Source organism: Schistocerca serialis, chromosome 4 (genome assembly GCF_023864345.2).
Source record: "Schistocerca serialis cubense isolate TAMUIC-IGC-003099 chromosome 4, iqSchSeri2.2, whole genome shotgun sequence".
In the NCBI taxonomy this organism is placed as follows: domain Eukaryota; kingdom Metazoa; phylum Arthropoda; class Insecta; order Orthoptera; family Acrididae; genus Schistocerca; species Schistocerca serialis.
Window position 1 is genome coordinate 873,807,306 of NC_064641.1, and position 23,249 is coordinate 873,830,554.

At 38.1% G+C, this 23,249-nt stretch overlaps 1 protein-coding gene across 1 annotated transcript; it reads right to left on the bottom strand.

The window, feature by feature from the left end:
• Positions 1-263: 263 nt before the first annotated feature.
• Positions 264-23,032, bottom strand: LOC126475017 (transmembrane protein 107-like). Its single transcript, XM_050102556.1, has 5 exons — positions 22,937-23,032; positions 5,248-5,386; positions 4,937-5,004; positions 4,764-4,864; positions 264-476 (listed from the first exon to the last, which is right to left on the bottom strand). The coding sequence occupies exons 2-5, from the start codon at positions 5,335-5,337 to the stop codon at positions 316-318; spliced, it is 420 nt and encodes a 139-aa protein (XP_049958513.1). The 5' UTR covers positions 5,338-5,386; positions 22,937-23,032; the 3' UTR covers positions 264-315.
• Positions 23,033-23,249: the final 217 nt, after the last annotated feature.

Sequence of the window (23,249 nt, forward strand, 5' to 3'; positions counted from 1 at the left end):
CTTAATAAACAACTGTATTCTTACTATGACAGGTAAAAAATTTACTCCCATGACAACATATCTGTGATCACACAGCACATTCATTATATAAGCAATAGATGTAGCCTTTATCAGTAATCATGGGCTTTCTTTAGTTTGCATTAAAAATTACTGTCACCAAGACAACAACCTTACTGATAATTTTTAAAGGATTAAGGGAGACTGAGTGGAATTGAATTTCAATTTATTTTAAAAAGTACAAACAGTAAACATAGATTCTTATATTAGGATTATTAGAGAACCATTCAAATTGTTTCATGCGTCTGTTGCAAGAGCTCACAGTTTCCTGAAAGCTAGCATGGTAAATATCACAGTGGCTTCAGTAAGTGCAGGAACTGCACTGCATGTTCCAAATACCCACCAGTAGTTTCTGCAGTCCCATTCGTCAAATATGAAATAGGCCAGCAGCACACAAGCACTGGCATGACAGGAAATAGCTGCACTATTAAGGAATTAAGCATGTAGAAAACATATCAACAACACAGAGAACACATGGTGCATAAAATCTTCCACACTGGCTGTTAAAATACTTTTATTAAAAAGTGACTACTGGTTTAGCATCAGTAAATCTGCAACTTCAGGTGATCTGTACGAGAAATTAAAATATTATACAATTACAATGGTTTTTAAAAAAAGATGTGAACTACTATAAAACATTGTATATCACAGACTTAAAAAAAATCATGGTGCAGCAAAGTGATTGTTTACAGCCAAGTCCCAGCAATCGATGTCTAGATAAAACCGAAAGTGCGCTAAAATGGTTGTCTATGATTAAACTGACTGGGATCACATGGCACCTGTAAGTGACAGGAAACCAGATAAATCTTTTTAAATTTCTGGCTCCTGTATAATTATGGGAACTAATTAAGAACTGCACCAAATCACACTCAGTCACTCATAATTTAACACTCCAAACTTTTTTCCCTATGCCATAAAATTTGCTAAAAATGAGCAGATCAACAAAGAAAAGACTAATAGTAATCAAGAACCAGGAAAGTGTGGCTGGCCTATGAATTACAACAAATACTGGATGAACCAACCACCCTGATAAGATATTAAAATATCTCCCCTAATAATTTATAAATCAAGGCTTTTCATACAATTACAGTAGTCACAACTTATTTGTCTCTTCACTTGCTCAATTACAGCATATTGAATGATTGCTTGCAGAGAATAATTCTGAAGTGGTGATAAAGTGTATTTATTGGACTCTTTTCAGGAACCATAGTTCTTCTACTCATATGAGGCTCTCAACAATTTTATCCAAAACATAGTATGTTGTGTGCATTTAAGTCTCCACAATGGATAAATGGTTGACAAGACAATCTGATGAAGTTGAAAACCTCATTTTATAATGTTTCATGTAGCAGCAGTGAAATGAAACAAAGAATTGCTCCAAAAGGCATGTGCACTGCTACAGTGACTGCTTATATGATGTTGCTGAGGAGATGAAGCAAGCAGTAATATTCATCATTAACAAATCGGCGTTCCTGATTTAACACTATACCCACTCAGGTCTACTTTACTACGGATGTTATAACCCTTCAGCACAAAAGCATCAGAAGCTTTGAAATTAGTTTCTTGGAAATGAAGACACAAGCTTCTCATCTGTATGAAAGGTTTCAGTTTCTCTACACTAATCATGAATCCATTTACGTCCCACATACATGAGATATCTGTACTTCTTGTGCTGCCAGACCCTATTATTGCTGCATTTATCTTTGCAATATTTCAAACTTTTTGCCCTATGTCATAAGATTTGCTAAAAATGAGCAGATCAGCATGGAGAAGACCACTAGTAATAAAGAACCAGGAAAGTGTGACTGGCCTATGAATAACAACAAATATTGGATGAACCAACAACCCTGATAAGCTATTGAAACCTCTCCCATAATAATTTATAATCAAGGCTTTTATGTAACTACAGTAGTTATACATTATTTGCCTCACTGGTTTCTTCAGTGCTGAAAGATAGAATAATACTGGTGACTGTTTTTCTTTGTAGTCTTCCTTCTTGCCTTGGAATAAGATATGCTCTTTGTCATGAATGTTTGTGATATATATACAAAATGTTTGCTGGTGCTAAGGGCACCCGTACTTGGGGGAAATGGTCCGCCCTCTCCCACCCTCCCCCAGCTCAAAAAAAAAAAAAAAAAAAAAAAAAAAAAAAAAAAAAAAAAAAAAAAAAAAAAAAAAAAAGCGTAGTCAGGTATGTTTCTTTCAAGAAAATTATTTAAAAGTTGGTATTATGCAGGTCTTTAAAAGGTTCAGTACTGGAACTTTTTTATGGCTGCTTACAAGTCACCATTTGTCTTCCAAAATATTAAAAATACTCCATGTCCCCTGGTCTACCCCCCTTCCCCTACAAAGTACTGCATGGGTGTTCTTGGCTGGAGCAGAGCTTGAACACATACCTGTGCTCTATTGGCTGACATCAAGGCCTAGTTGCAGCTGGGGAGCGGAGGCGCGCACATCACTGGTGAAGTGCGCAACCCGTGCTGGGCAAAAAGAAGAGCTGTGAAGCTGTGCTCTGACTGTGGCGTGACTCTAGCGCAAATTTTCGTGCGTTGTTTTTACGACACTGCAAAATTGTCATGTTCTCGCATCTCACCCCACAGAATGAGCAGAAATGGACAGAAGAAGAAGACAGACATAGAGAAGAAGCCTTCGGCACCCCAACCCAGCAGGAATGCAGATCGAAAGTGCAAAGAGCATCATGTACCTGTCCCCCCTCTGTACATTCAGTGCAGTAGAGGGTCATGGACAGAGGTATATGATGTTGTAGGCAGCTGCTGCAGCGAAGTAGGCATTGGGGCCCTTGACTCAGATGCCATCGTCCAACTGCAGGCAGCGAGTGCGGCCGACCACCACGCACTGAGGAGTGCCTTGGCAACCCACTTTGTCCATCCACCTGCTGTGGAGAAGACGACAGGGTTGAAACAGTGCGAAAAGCAATGCGAGGTCCTGATCAGTGGATTGCCTTGGATATGTGATGACAAGACGGTCCAGGAAGGACTGTCATGAGCCAGATTCTGGGGTGCAACTACTAAACTGCACAACCGGACTAATAAGAAGAGGCCGCTGCTGTACATCGTCGTAGTGGGAACTGCGACAGATGGCAGTGACATCTTCGGGTTAAGGAAGCTCTTAGGTTTTCCCGTGACCGCCGAAGCTCCCCCCCCCCCCCCCCCCTCCCTAGAGATGGAGGAGGCAATTGCGGCCTTCAAAGCCCCCATGAACACAGATAGGGCAGCTTTCAAGGCCACCCTGACTGCAGAGACGAAGGAGGCATGCAACCAGCTGTGGCAACTGCACTCACAGATCGTGCATGTCATCTGTGCGGACACTGCAGATGAAGAGAAGATGCCAGCCGTCGCTCCCCTGACGGAGCAACAGGCAGAAGAACACACCAAAGAAGAAGACGGAGAATGCAGCAACAATGCCGAAGTCCATCGGCTCCGAGCAGCTCTGCTCCGACAAGTGGGCTACCAGGGCAACTAGGACACTCAAGGGCATGGGCTTCATCGTCTGCTACACAGGGAAGACTCAGCCGCAGCCCTCATTGAGCCTGTCAGTGCAGCCAACAAGCGAGAAGTGTTGGTACTATGCGACCATGCATCTCCATGCGCTTGGCTACGATGCACACCCACCAGACACTGATGGATGACCTGGGACCTCCCCCATGTGACGTCACCACTGACAGTGTGGCAGAGGCTCTCACAGCTCAAACTGCAGCACACCGTGCAGCAGCACCATCTAGGACTGATCTCTTATGATGAAACTTGGCATGACACAGTATCTGATTGCATGATACCCGCTTCTAACATAACCCATCCTTGCACGACCTATCCCAGTCAGCAAGACATCTACTACTGCTCTTACTACCCGACCTAACTCTCGCAGAGGTTTTTTTCCCTTGGCACTTTTCTCCCTCTGCCCTTCAAACTGCTACCCTTTGTTCGACTTTTGACCCGATCTATTTCCAGATTTGTGCATATAAATGGTTAACCTTAACCAGACATACACAAACATTGCAGTACCCACATCCTGTGATATCTCACTTTAGTGAACACTAAACCTTAAGCAGAGATGGCAGTAGACCTTTTGAGTTGGCCATAATAATAATAACAATAATAATAATAATAAATCAAGGCCTATTTTACTGTCTGCCTTACATATTTAATTTGGCAGTAATCTATGCCATAGTTACTCACCTCCCTTGACTAGTACCTTTCTCTGTCGAGAAAGACTACTGAGTTACTAGAAGACTGACAATTGTTTTAATCTGCTATGGTATTTCAATCTTGTATCTACTAACCCCAGGAATTCAACCAATGTAATTTATTTTAAAGCAACAGGAAATGCCATTAACTATAAATAGTAGTTGGCAACACTTTTATGAATTTTTCATGGAAGTGCGATATCATGAAAAGGAAAGTTGTCACTCACCATATAGCGGAGATGCTGAGCCGCAGAGTTGCCTGTCTGCAACTCAGCATCTCAGCTATATGGTGAGTGGCAGCTTTCCTTTTCATAATATTGATACATTCCATCCTGGATTTTCCATTGTTTGATTTCATGAGAGTGCTCTATTCTGATTTTGTAAAATTGCTAAGAGATATCACTGACCACTACTAAACACTACATATTTTGCAGAGACAAATACACAATAGAATATACTCTGACACCAAAAATTTTGTTTTGAGAAAGCATTTAAAGGATACAAATCATAGCCACCATTGGCATGAACATGGTTATTCCAAACAGAAAGCCAAGGAACTCAAACCCTATCAAACCTAGGGCAATACTGAGACCTACAGTCAACCTGAAAATTAAGAATCAGAATTGACATGGATATGAATATTTATCTTACCTAGCATAACAACTGATGACTTACTCTTTATTTTTGTATTCATAATCTTCTGGTGTATGGTCGGGGGGCAGACATACTTTAATGCTTTCATCCTGTAATAAGAACACAAGAATTCTTATAATACATCTACATCTAAATCTACATAAACACTCCACAAGCCACTGTATGGTGCGTGGCAGAGGGATGATAATAATAATAGTTACAACATACTGATTTTTCAAAAACAGAAACTGCACCATATATGCAACAAAGAGAACAATTTATTGTGCTTTCAGTTCTCACCAAGTGAAAATATGTTTTATTTATTTGGTTTCACAGCAACACAAATTTCTCACCTTGGCCCAGAAAATTAAAAGTGTAATTGTCAAATGACCAATAAGTGTGAGAAATCTTGCTGGGACAATGCTGTCAGCCACATACACCATTCTGCTTTATGTAATGAAATACTTTGGCAGGCCAGAAAACGCTCATTACCTGAAACAGGGGAGTCATCATTGTCTTTAATAAACCAATTAATAAGTGGCTGCCTAGAAACAGGCTACAATTTCAAACTATCAAGTAGTAGTAATAATAGTACTAGTAGTTTATTCATCCAGAGATGAAAGGGTGTTGTCAGAAAATAGGCTACATAGCATAAAAAATACAAGGGTGTACAGAACCCTACACAGTACAAGGCTGCATAGTACCATACGCAATATCATATTCAAATTTGCATGTACAACTTTGATGAATTACAAAAATTTATGCAAAAAGTGTTTTATATGGAATGCTTAGTTGATATTTACATAAAGATTTTGTTCAAAATATTCATTCACATCAGAGTAGGCAGTTAATTAAATGTACTATTGACAGTAGGCTCATAGTTAATGAATATTTGCTACAAGTTTAATGCACGTATTCATTTACACTATAATAGCATTTGGTCATTAAAACTTTGAATATTGCATACTTAAATTAAGACAATGTTTTTATTTCTTTTATCTATGAAAAAAACGCTTGTTTACCCTTTTTATTGTAAGAATGGAGATCTGAGTTACTTTTGAAACTGCCATTGTACCTTTTTATATTAATTACACATTTTTGTATATAGAGGCACAGCAAGAGCAGAATATTTAACTGTTGAAATAATTGTTTGGAGGGTGTTAGCCTCAAACAATTTGGCTACAAACACTGAATACATTTTTCAGGTCCTAAGATTGCTAAAATCATTTATTCATATTGATTACCAGTTTTGGCAATTTTCTGTTTCTGCCTTTGGATCGGCAAGGATGGGACCAAAAATGCTATGATATAGTAACTAACATAACAACACACATAATTATATCTAAGATTTGCAATACATGGAATAACAACAAGCTTACATCAATACACAATCTTCTCCTTCAGTACAGTAAGCAATGCTATACAATGTTTGTCAATGTTGGTATCGCAAGCTATACTAGAAGTCGACATGTCAATTTTAAAATAACAGCTATTTATGCATGTTACTATGCCAATTACAAGTGTTCATATTTATCACCACTTTACAATTACAGATCCCAGGGTAAAAAGTCTTAGTGATACGTAAGTACATCAGATGGCACAGTGGTAGTAAAGATCGATATTATCATCTCATATTAGATTAAGGCATGGATCTACTATTCGTTATAATTAAATATGCCTAAATCAAGTTAGTATTCTACAATTTTAAAAAACTGTCTGTAAATGGATGTTCAACACTCATAAAATGTAATTTACACATATGCCTTTTTATACCACTTTAGAATTTTTTTTAAAGCATTTCTAAAAAATCTTAACAATTCTTTATTTAATTGTTCTTCATACAATACCACAAAAATGATAACTATAACCACTTAAAAGCTCTCTATTTACAACTAATGCTATCATATGTAGGTTGAGTTTTAATACATCCAGAAATAGCTTGATATCTACAGGCACAGATATGACATTTCATCAAGAATACACTCAAGGTATATATACCAACAATGGAGTTATTTAATATTTGTGCTTTTGTTATTGACTATGATATTTACATGAGCTTATCCACCTCAGTCACTCAAGGTGTAGGTGAAATAACCTGACACCTATGTGCAATCTGATCACCTGATATCTACGTGAACACTCGTCTATGTTTAATATACCCAAAGTACAATTATTACAACATATGGGGATGCAATCACTCTTAAACTGAGCCCATGATCTAGTTTTACCAGCTCACTCTAAATATGCCTGTGCTAGAACAAATATGTTCGCTTGATAGACATCCTAGATGACTAATGTCAAAAATGTCATCCTTTAATGGAATATGGCCAGTGTCCAGATCATCATAATTTTAAAACATTTCTGTGCTAAATACTTGAGACAAATTTTTGTATAGAATTACAATATATGCCAATCTTTATTGGAAAACTTTCTCCAAGAATATTTCTAAATATTTTTTAATGATTCTTAATGTCAAAATACATAAGAGAAACCTAAAACTTTCCCAAAAAATCCTATGTATGCCTTAAGATGCCATATGTAATCTAATTTAATTACATCCATATGTACTCCAAAATGTGTGAACTTGTATACGACAGTATCTCATGCGATGTTTAGGTAAGAGCTCATTCCCTGATGTCTACCTGCAACTTCGTCACCCGATGACCACTGGAAATCTCTTCCACAAACAATTTACCACATAGGATTGCAACTGCTCTTAACTGAACCTGTGAAATATATATTTAAAAAAAAAATTCTCTTTTTGTTAGATGTAATGTATAAATGAGCTTATTTATAGCAACACATACGATGCCTACTCACGTTCCCTGATGCCTAAGTACAGTCCGCACCTCGTGGTCGTGCGGTAGCGTTCTCGCTTCCTGCGCCCGGGTTCGATTCCCGGCGGGGTCAGGGATTTTCTCTGCCTCGTGATGACTGGGTGTTGTGTATTGTCCTTAGGTTAGTTAGGTTTAAGTAGTTCTAAGTTCTAGGGGACTGATGACCATAGATGTTAAGTCCCATAGTGCTCAGAGCCATTTGAACCATTTTTTGAGCCTAAGTACAAACAAGTCACCCAGTGTCAAGGTTAAATCTCTTCCATTGTTTTCTGTGATCAACATACAATTACACCCCACTTAGATTGCAGAAGCTCATAAAATAACCCACAATCTAATGTTGCTAATCATTCACAGATATCTGTATACAATATAATTAATATATTCATAGGTGTTCTCCCTATATGACGATCATCAATGTGCCATCGTATATTTCTAACAATATCATCTTGATTAATTTTACTCCGTCCAGAATTACTGCGAATCAAAGGCAAAAATTACACAGAATACAATCTACATAAAATCCCTTCCATTAATGATATAACCAACATAATTATAAACTTGCCAAGGATTGCAGTTGCTCTTAAACTAATCTGTGACCTTGTATTTCTAACCCTTGGTACATAATACATTGCAGCACAATTATTATTTTCGTGTGATATTCTCTCTAGATGATTAATACCAAATGTAGTATCAAGAAATATAGTATGGCCATTGGTTAAGTTATTCCTTCTATGTCTTGTGATATATTAATAGTTACATGTAAAAGGCATATAATCGAAACCAATCTACAAAATTTTGAATACACCTTTCTTAATATTATGTCTCAATTTTGATTGTAATATGTGAGCAGTATTAAATGCAAGACTAACAGTAGTTTTCTGAAATTGCCATTTTCTGTCTGATGCTTTTCCTCTATATGTAATAGGAATAAATTTTATCTCAATTTTTCATTTTATGTCAGGTTGCTTTACAGTGCTATTATCTCAATTGTTTTTGCTACATTTTTTATTAATATTTCTGTACAGGACATCTACTAGGCCATCATGACAGCTACTGACATCAACGATGAGTTTAAGTGTCATCAGCTCTATATCTACACTTTCATTATCTGATGGTAATCTTACAATCCTCTGTAAGATGGTACTAAAGTATGCCATATTGTAGCACATCAGCTGGCACGATTCTTTGAATCTTATCTGTGTTTGTAGGTTTTCTAAAAATGCTGAAACAGTTCATGTTTCCTGTTTCATAAAAGTTATATCTAAATAGTTAATGGCCTTGTTCTTCTCTCTCTCTAATCTTGGCTACACTTCCTTCTACACACAATACCAATTACATGTAACACAAAGAAAGCGGAGCTTACCTTGTTAGTGAGGCAGAGCATATTTGGCTCTCCAGACTAAATTTTTGTCAACATAAACACTTAAAAATTTGGTGACAGCTACCCTCTCAGTATGTTTATTTTGAATTCTGAGTTCTGGGTCATTATGTGACTTTGTTTTTCTCTAATGAATATAATTAATTTTTGACAGATTTATGATTAAGTTGTTGATTTCAAACCAACTCTCATTGCAGGTGTTAGTAATACCTAGTTTACATCAATTACAACAACATTTGTGTCATCAGGGAAGAGAATAATGAGAGTTGCACTGAACGGAATCTTGATGTCATTTAGTACTCTTGGACTACTGACATATGACAGACAATTATTTCCTCATGCAAATGCAGTTAAGAGGTATTCACACAACTCCATACCACTATATAAATCATTGCATTAGTGTAAAAATGGGTGACCATCCAACTAAAAACTGTCAAAACGACAATGAAGCAGAAAGGCTGGTCAGTACATACATTGAGGATGCCCAATACCAATTTCTGCAACTGTAAAAATAGATCACAGCACTCATAATTTTTGGAACACTCTTCTGCTCCAAATGCTAGGAGAGATGTGATCTATTTTTGTGTGTATATATTGGTGACACTGGGAGATGCAGTGCCTGAAGATTAATAGGGATACAGCATGGGCAAAAACGAGAAAAAAATGTCCATTAAATATGGGCATCAAAACGTGTATGTAAGAGTTGTGAGCACTTATGTATCTTTGCTACTGTGAAACACATCTCTTCTATTGCTAGTTCTTTGTTATTGAAAATGACCTACAGTTTGCAGTTAACAAATGAGAACATATTATTCTGTTACTGCGAAACACAGCAGAGCTTCTGATGTAATCTGCTTGCTGTTACATGTGACCTGGACTTGTGAATCATTGCTAAAGGAGGTGCTCAATATGGTGTCCATTCATAGTAAGGCATGATTCTGTCTGACACGCTCTCTGAAAAAAGCCTGGTTGGTCACGGATGCACTGGCAGGCACTGATGATGCGTTCCTGTAGTGTTTATACATAATTAAAGGGGCTTGCATACACCAAAGATTTCGTGTCCCCACAACCAAAAATCCAGGGGATTGAGAAAGGGGAAATGAGTTGACCAATGTACTGGACTTCCTTGACCAAATCATTGTCTATTAAATGTCTGCATGGGGTATTCTTGGACATTTTGGAGAAAATGGGCTGGTGCTACATCATGATTGAACCACATCTGCAACCACTTGGAATGGTACTTCCTCTAGCTGCCATGTAAGTCCCTTGATAGAAACTGGCCATACCTTGCATCAGTTAATCTGTTTGATAGCATGTACAGTGTCTGGAAAGTAATATGTCACATTTTTTGTGACATGGGGGTGGGGAGGGTGATTGGGAGGGGGGGGGGGGGGGGGGTGTAGGTCGCAAGTGGCAGGTTGCTCAATTGTCTCGGTGCTCTTGGGAGCATTAGGGTGGCTTCTTCTGTGACCCTCTACTTAATGGTCGCTTCAAACTTGCAATGGTGAAAGCTTTAGAGCAATGCTATGCAATAAAGTTTTGCATGAAGCTCAACAGCATGCAGGTGGAAGCTTCTGGAATGCTTAAGGAAGCCTTCAGAAATGATTACCTTCCCATACGATGGTTGAACCGGTGGCACAAGGTGTTTGGAGGTCACGAGGAGGTAACTGATGAGGCCTGTGCAGGATGCCTTTCTACACCGTGAACAGATGACTGTGGAGCTCATGTGTGCTAGTTACTGAATTCAGACTGCTGAAAGAGTGTTCACTTAAAGTCAGAATAATTGGACTTGCCAAAAATAGTTATTCATGAGATTGTATTGGAAGACATGGCTATGCAGAAGATTTTTCCTAAACTTGTGTCCAGAAATTTGACCGAAGTGCATAAGCAACATTGAGTGGAAATGTGTGAAGGACCCAAGAAACTCCCAATTTCCTGCACCATGTGATCACTGGGGATGTGTCATAGGTCTTTCAATATGACCTGGGGTCAAGTGCATGGAAAAGCACGACACAGTTATTGTGTCTGAAGAAGGCTCACATAAACAAGTCCCAGGTGAAGTCTATACTACTTTTTTTATTTTTAATGCAAAGGGGATAGTGCACCTTGATTTCATACCCCCTAGCCTGACCACCAACGCTAATTCTACAAGAAAGTGCTTCAGAGACAGAATCACAGGATCACCCACGTCCAAAAGGAGCTCCATGCTTCATGGAAACTGCACCACGACAACACATTGGCTCACACTGCCTTTGTTGTCAGCCTACCTGAACTGGATCAATGCGACAACAGTGCCACAGCCAGCCTGCTGTCATGATCTGGCAACAGAAGACTACTTTTTGTTTCCTTGGCTCAAAGGAGAGCACTGTGAGTCAGAGGACAACATGTAGCTACTTCAATGGCTTCTCTGAACAGCATCCCACTGAGGAGTTCCAGAAAGCTTATGGTGCATGGTAATCATGCTTGTGAAAATGTATTGATGCAGAAGGGTCATGCTTCCAAGAATTTTAAGCTGTTGAACCCACTCAGTCAATAAACCTGGGTGGGGTGGGGGTGGGAGGGTGGGTGGGGGATGGGGTAGGTAAGGGGCTGGTTGTGGTGGATGCAATACATTACTTTCTGGTCAAATCCTGTAATATCCTATTAGTCTATTGCCAGTAATTCTTGACCATACATTAAATGAAAATCGGTCCTGGTGCCCAGCTTCTTGTGGATTTGCATCAGCTCACATATCGGTAATGAAAACTAACAGTGCCTTCTCACTTCTGAAACCGTTCCCATCTGTGAGCAGTAGCTTCATGGTGAAAAGTGAATCTACATCATGCCTTTGCAATAGTAATTGGTAGAACTGCATTCTTGGTGGTTGATCTTGTGGCTGAAGGGCTTGGACATGCTGTACAAGAAATGCATACAGTAACTGTTCATGTAAGATTGCCCAACTGAAGGATGACTAATTCCATTAGATGCTGAAATTCTGTGTACACTAATTTAACAAGCTTCTTCCACTCATTCCACTACTTGCTCCTCCATGACAGGAGCATGAATTGTGCAAAGGTTTGCTATGATCTGCGATTGCAGTTATGGAACCAGAGCCTGCTAACAGTTGGAAAGATGGCTGACTGAATAATTGTAGATATGGTGCCCAGCGTTACAGATATTTTTCAAGATCAGGATGTGAGGAAATTGGCTCAATGGTTGCTTCCATTTGCCAGACCATAACAGAAGATAATGTCTGTCACGTCCCATGTGGAGTAATAGGCTTCCATTATGCTGGTAAGTGCAAAGATGGAACTCCAATAAAAAAGCATGTCATAAACTTAGCAAAGCACAAACTGTTTCTATTACAAATAATGTATGCACTGTACTTACCCAGAACTGTTAACATCATTTACAGTAACAACATTAACAGGTGTTTACAGCATGCTGTATCCATGAAAAATAACACAGTAATGTGTCCTCACTTGTTCACTGCATTCTGTAGGGCAGTGGTAATAGCATAGAGCTTGCAGTAGAAAAGATGCGTTTCACAATAGCAAAGATGAACAACTGCTCATAGATCTTAAGATGTGCATTTTAAGCCCATGTTTACAAGACATTTCTGTCTTGTTCTGGTCTGTACTACCACCTTTCATAACAGGTAATACTTTTTTTAACATTCTGTGTACATGTTTACACCAAAAAGAGCACAATTGAATCACAAAGCTGATCATGATGCATCCAGAATAAGGGAGGTAGGATAATAAATGCAGAAAAAAAGTTGCATGATAACTGTACATTTAGGTTTATCTCCTTCTCCTCCTACAGAGCTACACACTGAGGTGACAAAAGTCATGGCATTGCGACATGCACATATACATATGGCAGTAGTATCATGTACACAAGATATAAACGGGCAGTGCATTGGTGGAGCTATCATTTGTATTCAAGTGATTCATGCAAAAAGGTTTCTGATGCAATTATGGTCACGTGATGGGAATTAACAACCTTGAATGTGGAGTTTTAGTTGGAGCTAGACCCATGGGACATTCCATTACCGAAATCATTTGCGAATGCAGTATTCTGAGACGCACAGTGTCAAGAGTGTGCTAAAAATACCAAATTTCATGCATTACCTCTAATCACAGACAACACAGAGGCCAATGGCCTTCACTTAATGACCGAGAGCAGTGGAATTTGCTACCAGACAAGCAACACTGCATGAAATAACCACATAAATCAATGTGGGATGTACGATGAATGTATATGTTAGGACAGCACAGTGAAATTTGGCTTTAATGGGCTGTGGCAGCACATGACTGAAGCGATTACCTTTGCTAACAGCACGGCATTGCCTGCAATGCCTCTCCTAGACTCGTGACCATATCAGTTGGACCCTAGATGACTGGAAAACCATGGCATGGTCGGATGAGTCTCATTTCCGTTGATATGAACTGATGGTAGGGTGGGGACAGGCCTCATGGAGCCGGGCACTATGCAAGCTGGTGGAGGCTCCAAAATGGTCTGGTCTCCATTTAAATGGATCATTGATTGGAAATGGTCATGTTCAGCTGCTTGTAAACCATTTGCAGCCATTCATGGATTTTGTGTTCCCACACGATAGAATTTTTACGGATGACAATGTGCCATGTCACCAGGCCATAATTGTTTGCAATTAGTCTGAAGAACATTCTGGGCAGTCCAAGCGAATGATTTGGCCACCCAGATCGCCCCACATGAATCATATCGAACATTTATGGGAAGCAATCGAGAGATCAATCTTGCACAGACAACACTTTTGCAATTATAGGCAGCTATAGAGGCAATGTGGCTCAATATTTCTACTGGGGATTTCCACTGACTTGTTGGGTCCATGCCATGTTGAGTTGCTGTACAACACAGGGCAAAAAGAGGTCCGACAATATTAGGAAGTATCCCATAACTTTTGTCATCTCAGTGTACTTTTGTACTGGTATTTAATGTGTTTACTATACTTTAAAAGTATCTGAGTATGAATACTGCCACATTAAAAAAAATTATTTTGAGGACATTACCACGTGAGAGGCCTCAGGAAGACTGATAAAAGAATAAAACTTGTCATCAGAGTTTATGAAGTGATTGTTGATTATTTCATATCATTGTTTAGGGCCAGAGGTAACGCCATCTTCATTCTTAATGAATGTTGTCGACTCCTGTCTTTCTTACCAACTGTCTCAATCACAGCTTTCCACATTTCTTTTCATTATTTTTTTACTGTTTCGAATTGATTTGATTTTTATTTGGTCCTGCTGATTGCATGTTGTACAAATAGTTTACTAGTAATAAAGGACAAATCAAGTGAAATAATGTGGTATTACATGAGCATTTTATATATCATGTTTTACTTATTTTCTAAGAACAATTCGTTGCATGTAATATTATACCTCGCTGTTTAATGGCACAAATTTCAGTGAATGACTAAAATTACAGAATAAATGGAAGTACATATTTTTATCCTAATGACATTCCATATTGTTGACTACAGTATATATATTGACCTGTAGTAGTAAATATCATGAGAGATTTGAAGAGACTCCTACAGGATGTTCTGTTAGAGACCCCATATATTAATCTCTTTGCCTGTTTTTGAAGTATGAAAACTTTTTCAGCTCCTGCAGCATTTCCCTATAATATTATTCCATAAGAGAGTACAGAGTGGAAATAATGTGAAATTCAGTAACAACATTATTTCTCTTTCGAAAAGTGAGAAATGGCTCTCAGTGTGAAGCACGCTGAGCTAAGTTTCTTGACCATATCATCAATTTGCTCTTTCCATTTGAACTGACTGTCCATCTGTTTGCCAAGGAATTTTGTATGTGGGGTTTCATTTATTTTCTGACTGTTAGTATGCATTTCTGAAACTTGAAGTTTTTTATTTGTTGTTTGAAACTGTATAATATTATTTTTGAACAATACGGGATTAACCTATTTGCTGTGAACCATTTGTATACTTTTTTAGTGCGCATCAGGGCTGCATCCTGCATTATGGAGTTGGGTCCTTTGATCAGATTACTTGTATCCTCAGCAAACTATTTTTTCTCTGTTATTGTTTGTAATTAGTGGATCATTAACATAATGTAGATCAAGAAAATCGGTAGCACATGGACTGAGTCCTGAGGGTCACCATATTTTACATTTCCCCAATTTAAGTTTATTGTTACACTGCCCTCCACTGAGATAACTCTTTGTTTCATGTTGATATAATGGAAGGAAACATTCCACGTGGGAAAAATTATATATAAAAACAAAGATGAGGTGACTTACCGAACAAAAGCGCTGGCAGGTCGATAGACACACAAACAAACACAAGCACACACACAAAATTCAAGCTTTCGCAACAAACTGTTGCCTCATCAGGAAAGAGGGAAGGAGAGGGGAAGACGAAAGGAAGTGGGTTTTAAGGGAGAGGGTAAGGAGTCATTCCAATCCCGGGAGCGGAAAGACTTACCTTAGGGGGAAAAAAGGACAGGTATACACTCGCACACACGCACATATCCATCCACACATACAGACACAAGCAGACATATATCTTGTGTCTGTATGTGTGGATGGATATGTGCGTGTGTGCGAGTGTATACCTGTCCTTTTTTCCCCCTAAGGTAAGTCTTTCCGCTCCCGGGATTGGAATGACTCCTTACCCTCTCCCTTAAAACCCACTTCCTTTCGTCTTCCCCTCTCCTTCCCTCTTTCCTGATGAGGCAACAGTTTGTTGCGAAAGCTTGAATTTTGTGTGTGTGCTTGTGTTTGTTTGTGTGTCTATCGACCTGCCAGCGCTTTTGTTCGGTAAGTCACCTCATCTTTGTTTTTGTTTCATGTTGTGTAAATAAGATTCTAGCCAAGCTAAAGGTTTGCCTTTGATGCCATAGTGTGGACATTTTTTTAGCAATGAGTTATGATGTGCACGGTTAAATACCTTAGCAAGGTCACAAAAGATCCCCAGTGGACACCATCTGAAATTCAGTTCACCTAGTATTGCATCTATTAGGGTAATATAGCTCTGTCTGTGAAGAATCCATTATGAATGTTGTGTAGGTATCAGTAAACCATTTTGTGTAGTGTGACTATAAATCCTCTCACACGCTATTCTCTTAAATACCTTTGAGGGCACTGGCAGCAGAGAGGTGAACTGATAGTTGGATATTACATTTCTAATCCACTTTTGTGGATTGGCATCACTGCCACATGTTTTAATCTATCCAGAAATATCTCAATTTTCATTGACTGGTTACAAAAATAACACAATGTGTGACTGATTAGATCTGCTCATGATTTTAAAATCCTACTTGATGCACCACCATATCCAGAAGACTGTGAGCTTTTAAGCAATTTTATGATTTTTAAAATTTCTTTAGGAGTTGTGCTTTTGAAATGAAGTCCTATGTTTGTTGTGATTTGCACATGATTAGGTAGCTCTGTGCCTTCAGTGGTAGAGTGTTCATTATGGTTCCCTGTTTTTTAGTTGTTGTAATAAAAACTATTGACTTCTCAGACTGAAAAATTTTGATTATTCTACCCTATACCATTGCCTTAGGACTGTGGTATTCCTTGTCTGACCTGCCTTTTTTGTGTATAATGCATGTGTTTTGCCTTATTGATTACATTTGTTAGAATTTTACAGGATTTCTTGCAATGTAATTTCACAACTGGATTGCACTAGTCCTCTGTTCTATATACAGATCCCTCTTTTTTGTACACATTTTAATGCCAGTTGTTATCAGCTCTTTCCTTCCATTACAGGCTGATTGGGGTGAGCACACTTCAAAAGGTTTGAGAAATATGTTCAGCGATGAACTAGATTTTTTAATCACTTTCTCTGCTTGTTATAGTGTTTGATGCAGTTATAGAATAACATGCAATCTGCAGTTTTACACTAAGCATCCAGCAGTATTTATTTCTACAAGAGATATGTATTCCAGACATTTTGCATGTGCATGTGCATGACTTGACTATAAAATCAACATTATAATATTGCCGCAGAACGTGGTACTCATAAATTTATCTACTTTAATGTCAGCATCACTAGCACAACAGACACCCTAAGTCTCAGCTTTATGGAGCACAAGGTAAAAGTTACTGTTTTGCTTGTGTTGCCTATTGGTTTTTTGTAAACTGGTATACATTGGAAAGTTTCTGCAAGCCATACTCAATATCAAACAGTTATGATATTTAATCTGCAAACCAGCAACATACTGTTATTAACAAAATTGTCCCACATATCCTGTAAAATCTTCACCAATCAACACTTGAGATTGAATAGATACTTATACAAACTGTGTGAATGTGTTGTTGTGGACTTCAGTCTGAAGACTGGTTTGATGCAGCTCTCCCCACTACTCTGTCCCATGAAAACCTCTTCATCTCCAAATAACTGCTGTAATCTACATCCGTTTGAACACACTTTTTGTATCCATATCTTGATCTTCCTCTCCAATTCTTATACACCCATTTCCCTCAAGTATTAAACAATGAGTCCTTGATGTCTCAAGAGTGTGTCCTATCAGCCGATCCCTTAGTCAAGTTGTGCCCCAGATTTTTTTTCTCCTCAGTTCTGTTCAGTAGCTTCTCATTAGTTATGTGATCTACCCATATAATATTCAGCATTTTTGTATAGCATCACATTCCAAAAGCTTCAATGTTTTTGCTTCTTGTCTGAACTGCTTATCATCGACATTTCATTTCCATGTACAGCTACACTTCAGACAAATACCTTCAGCAAAAACTTCCTAACACTTGGATTTATATTCAATCTTAAGATATACCTCCTCTTCTGCTTATTATTTTCCACAGTTAAATTCTCTATGAAGGCTGGCGGACATAGTGCAACAGCTATTGACTTATTAGACACAACAACCTACACTGTATAATGAATAGTTAGTTGTTTGATGTGATCTTGTTGTCTTTCTCAGCAAGGTGTGCGACCTTGTTGTCTTTCTCAGCAAGTTGAATATATATATATATATATATATATATATATAGGTCTTGGGTTTCCAGCTGAGTGAGTTCGGTGAAATGGGCACATTGTTTCAATGAGTGTAATTCCCACCACCTTCTGGAGAAGTGCTGAGATGGTGTCTTGGTTGTCCTTATATATATGCTGCAGTGTGGCAGGCTCCCCCTCAGCTCACTCCAGAGCAGATGGGAGTGAAGAGAGGCCTCCTTTGAGTCCCAGTGTGGTCAACCAGACTCCCCCTCACATGCCGTGAACAGAGATGGTGGATAGCAACTATGTTGTGATTTGGACTCATTACTGGGTATAATACAATGGAAGTGCTCCCAACCGGAAGACATCTGCATGGCATGTGAGGTGGAGGCTGACTGACTTGACGGGCTCAAGTGCGAGCCTTCTGCCCACTATCACCCACCTCATGATGATGGGAAGAGGCAGCTTACCATACCGTGGTTTCAGTACAGTGTGAACATTAATAAAACTGACAAAACTGCAGGGACAGATTCCTGACTGGAAATGGAAGAAAAGAGGCCCTATGGACATGTATCCAGAAATGCATTGTTGCCACGGTAGATGGTGCTGATGATTGAAAGTTCTTCTGACCACGTGGTGCACGTTCCTCGAGGGTTGCAGGCTGTGTTATTAATGCAGCATACTGTAAGCAGCAGAATGGTCTTGTATTCATTTTGGGAACAAGCCAAGATGGTGTTTGTTTATGGCCAAACAAATGGAAACAGTAGAGAGGCAGCATGGTCTTCCAAATCTGGTGTACGCTCAGTCCACCACTTCCCTATACATTCATCTTTCTGAAAGAACCCATGATCATACAAATGTCGAAAAAGGACTTGAAATGTAGTTTGAAATTGTTGGGGTCGGTAAGAGTACTTGTATTGGTATAGCCGTAATGCGTCTCAACCGTTTCCACCTGCTTGGCCATACCGAAACATGACCTCGCCTTGTTCCCAACATGAATACTGGACTATTCTGCTGCTTACAGTATGCTGTGTGAATCACACAGCCTGCAACACACAAGAGGCACACACCACCTGGTCAGAGGAACTTTCATTTGTCAGTGCTGTCTACTGCAGCAACGATGCATTTTTGGACACATGTTCATAGAACATTTTTTCCTCCATTTCCACTCAGAAATCCACCCTGCAGTTTGTTGGTCTTATTAATGTTCACTCTGTATATGGACAACTACAAAAATGTCATGACACTACACTAGAAGATGATGTAAGTGACATTCATAGAGAGACTGTGCAATTCAATGACCTCATTTGGCTGGAAAACTGAGAGCTTTATATTAGTCAATTATCTACCTGACCATGATGGCCACATGTTAATAATAAAATATACTGATCAGTTAGGTACATATTATAGAAAAAAAAAGTGTTGTATCACATAACCATAAACAATGACTCAATCACAGTGCTTACTTGGTTATTCAGGAAGAATGCCGGGAAAAATTTATGAGGGTTGCTCAGAAAGTAATGCACCTTTTTTTTTTCTCAGCTGAAAACAATGCTACAAATGTGAAACAGACTGTATGTATTATCTGAAGTCTCCTGAGAGAGCGTGCCACTACTTGGAAAAATAAAGAGTTATTGCATTAATGGAATATATCTTGCATAGTTGGAGTTTTACCTTCATAATAGAAATAAGACTCTCATTAACAGACTGTCACAAGCACAAAACTAACCTGAGAATGAAACTGTAATGATTGCTGATGACACAACCATACTAGTCATGGGTTCAAAAATAAATCTCAGCAGACACAGCTCAGATCTACATCTACACCTATCTACATTTGCGCCTACACCTATACTCTGCAAACCACTATGAAGTGTACAATAGAGGGTACAACCCATTGTACCAATTACTAGGTTTTCTCCCATAACATTCATGCACGGTGTGTAGGAAGAACGATTATTTAAATGCCTCCATATGCACTATAATTAATCTAATCTTGTCCTCAAAATCCCTGTGGGAGCGAAACATAGGAGGTTGTAGTACATCCTAGAATTATCATTTAAAGATAGTCCTTTAAACTTTGTAAGTAGCTTTTCTCTGAATAGTTTATCTTCAAGAGTCTGCCAGTTTAGTTTCTTCAGCATCTCTGTGACATTCTCCCACAGATAAACAAATCTGTGAAAATTTGTGCTGCCCTTCTCTGCATATGTTCATTATCCCCAGTTAATACCACTTGGTGTGAACCCCACACATTTGAACAATATTGTAGGATTGGTCACACAAGTGATGTGTAAGCAATCTGCTTTGCAGACATTAAATTTCCCCAGTATTCTACCAATAATCAAAGTCTGCCAGCTGTTTTCCGCCCACACAGGCTATGCGTTCATTCCATTTCATATCCCTACAAAGTGTTACCCTCAGTATTTGTACAAGTTGACAGATTCTAGCTGTGGTCCAGTGATATTTCAGTCATAAGATACTACTTTTTTTGTAAGTGCACAGTTTTACATTTCTGGACATTTATAGCAAGTTGCCAATCTTTGCACCACGTTGAAATATTATCAAGATCTGACAATATTTATGCAGCTTCTTTCAGACAGCATTTCATTTTAGATAAGAAAAGTCTGTGATTATTATTAATGTTGTCTGCAATGTCATTAGTATACAACATGAACAGTAAGGATCCCAACACACTTCCTTGGGACACACCTGAAGTTCAGTGACTCTCCATCCAAGATAACATGCTGTGCCCTCCCTACCAAGAATGATAATGGCTGAAGACACCTACTAGTGGCTCACAGCTGACTGCTTACATCTTAATCTCACAAAGACTCATATTGCTCAATTTTGAACCAGCAGTAATGACTCATTATCATTGGAAGTCAGTGTTAATAGGCATTAATTAAATGAAACACACTATGTAAAATTCTTTAAGGTTCAGTTGGATTATGACTTAAAATGGAGTCAACACACAGAGGAACTAGGCAAGCAACTCAGTTCAGCATACTACACTCTCACAAGCATTTCTCACTGTGTTTACTTTAAGACAAGAATGCTGCTGTATTTTGCAAATTCTCACTTCATGTAATATGGAATTATCTTCTGCGACAGTGCACATAAAGTAAACAAAGTGTTCATTCAGCAAAAGTGAGCAATAAGAATATTATGTAAAGTAGATAACCATATGCATTACTGAAGCATTTTTAATGATCCTGGATTTCTTTCAATAACTTCCCAATACATTTATTTGTTAATGGTTTTGTGTTGATAAAAAAAATCAGTTGCAACTCAACTGTCATTTATTCAGTCAGAATACAATACACAAAAGTAATTTCATGTAAATTTTGTCTCCTTGTTCACTGCCGAGAATGGAATTTGTACTTTACTGGTAAGATATTCAATAAGCTCCCATGTAACATCATGCTAGAAACTTGGAATCATGACCAATTCAAAAGAAAATTAAAAACATATGTAATTAGTCACTCTTATTACAAAATAATTTGAATATCTGGATTCATGGAATGAAAAGTTCTGTTAGTTACATAGGAGGTAGCAGCATTTATTGTAAATTTGTGTGACAAGTAAGTAAATATGTTCCGATGTTACATTTACCTGGAAGTACATATTTTCTTTGAAAATATCATCGTAATTAAACAAAATAACAGCAGCTTTATAGTATGACCAAAGAGACAGCAGATTTCTTTTTAATTTACTTGATTAAATTTAGATAGATAGTCATGAATACCATTCAGCAGTTACAGTGGCAGTTTATTACTAATACAGTGTACAGATTAAGTTTATGGTTTCTAGGTCATTTCTTAATATTCACACTGACTCACTCCTCTCCCCTAAAGGTTCTCTTTCTTGATGAGATCTAAAGAACATGATGAATGAATGAAAACATCAGTTTCAGTAGTGCTTCATGTTTTCCATGTTATGATATTTTAACACTTTCACTATTTCTTGGTGAAGGTAAGATTCTTTTAAGCTGTCTATATTTAGGTCTCCACACATCAAAACAATGGGATATTTTGAAGTGTACAGCTGAAGCAATGTGTCTAGTTTTCAAATAAAAATTGGTAAGCTACCATTAGGTGATTTAATTAACTTAATATCTACGGCAATGAACTGAATGCTTTTCTCGTAATTCATTCGTTTGAATTTTTAACTATGGGAATACATTCTACACTGTCTCTCGACCTTTTCCTTGATGAACAAAAATGATTGACAGTGTGGTACTGGTAATCTGGGAGCAGAAAGTAAATAAATTCGTCATCTCTGAGCCAGTGTTCAGCTATAAAAAGCAAATTCATCATGATTGAATAAATTTCTAAAATTATTTCTAGGACTCATTTAATTTTTCATATGGTTTGCGGATTCTGGAAGCAAACACAAAATTATAATTAATTGTGAGGGTGCAATGGTTTTGTTTGATGTTTTCCTTGCTTACAGTCGCTTGTGATGGCCCACTCTGTGGAGTGTTTATCCTAATGAAGTTCCGTTGCCAGAGAATTTATGTCAGTTTAACGTTAGCTTGCTTGTATAGCATATAAGCTCTTGATTTATTTCTGCAAATTTTATGTCACAACTGAAAACGGATACCGAAGAAAATAGCACTTAGTTAATTCCACTTCTAATTCGATGACGTTCTTCGAGACGACACCTGCTGGGATAGTAATAACAATAAATCATACAAGGAAGCGAAAAACTTTCTACTGCTAAAAAAATTTACCACCGCGGAACAATTTTCGTTGTGTGGTGATGCGAAGCTTTTGCTATTTGGAAAACAGAATACAGTTTATCGCTTCAGTTCATTTAACAATAGTAAATGAATCTTCAGTAATATCGGTACGCAAAATTGGTATTTAAAGCTCCATACATTTATTACTTACGTGAAACGTTCTTAATTATTATGCTATAATCTGCAACGTTCTAGTTGAACACGCTCAACTCGCAATAACGTCTGCAACGGTTACCATGGAAACGCTGTAAGAGCTTGACAACAATTATTGGGCGGCAAAATAAGTCTCGATATTTTAGACATTAACTCTGTCCATGTAGCATGTAAGTATCTTTGTAAAAAGTGGTAGTCGTGATTATTATACAGAGCACGTCACAAGCTTATGTGAATAAAATATTTGTGATAAAACCATGGGATTATACTTTAAAACAGTGGCTCATTGCATCTGATTGCCTGATATTTCA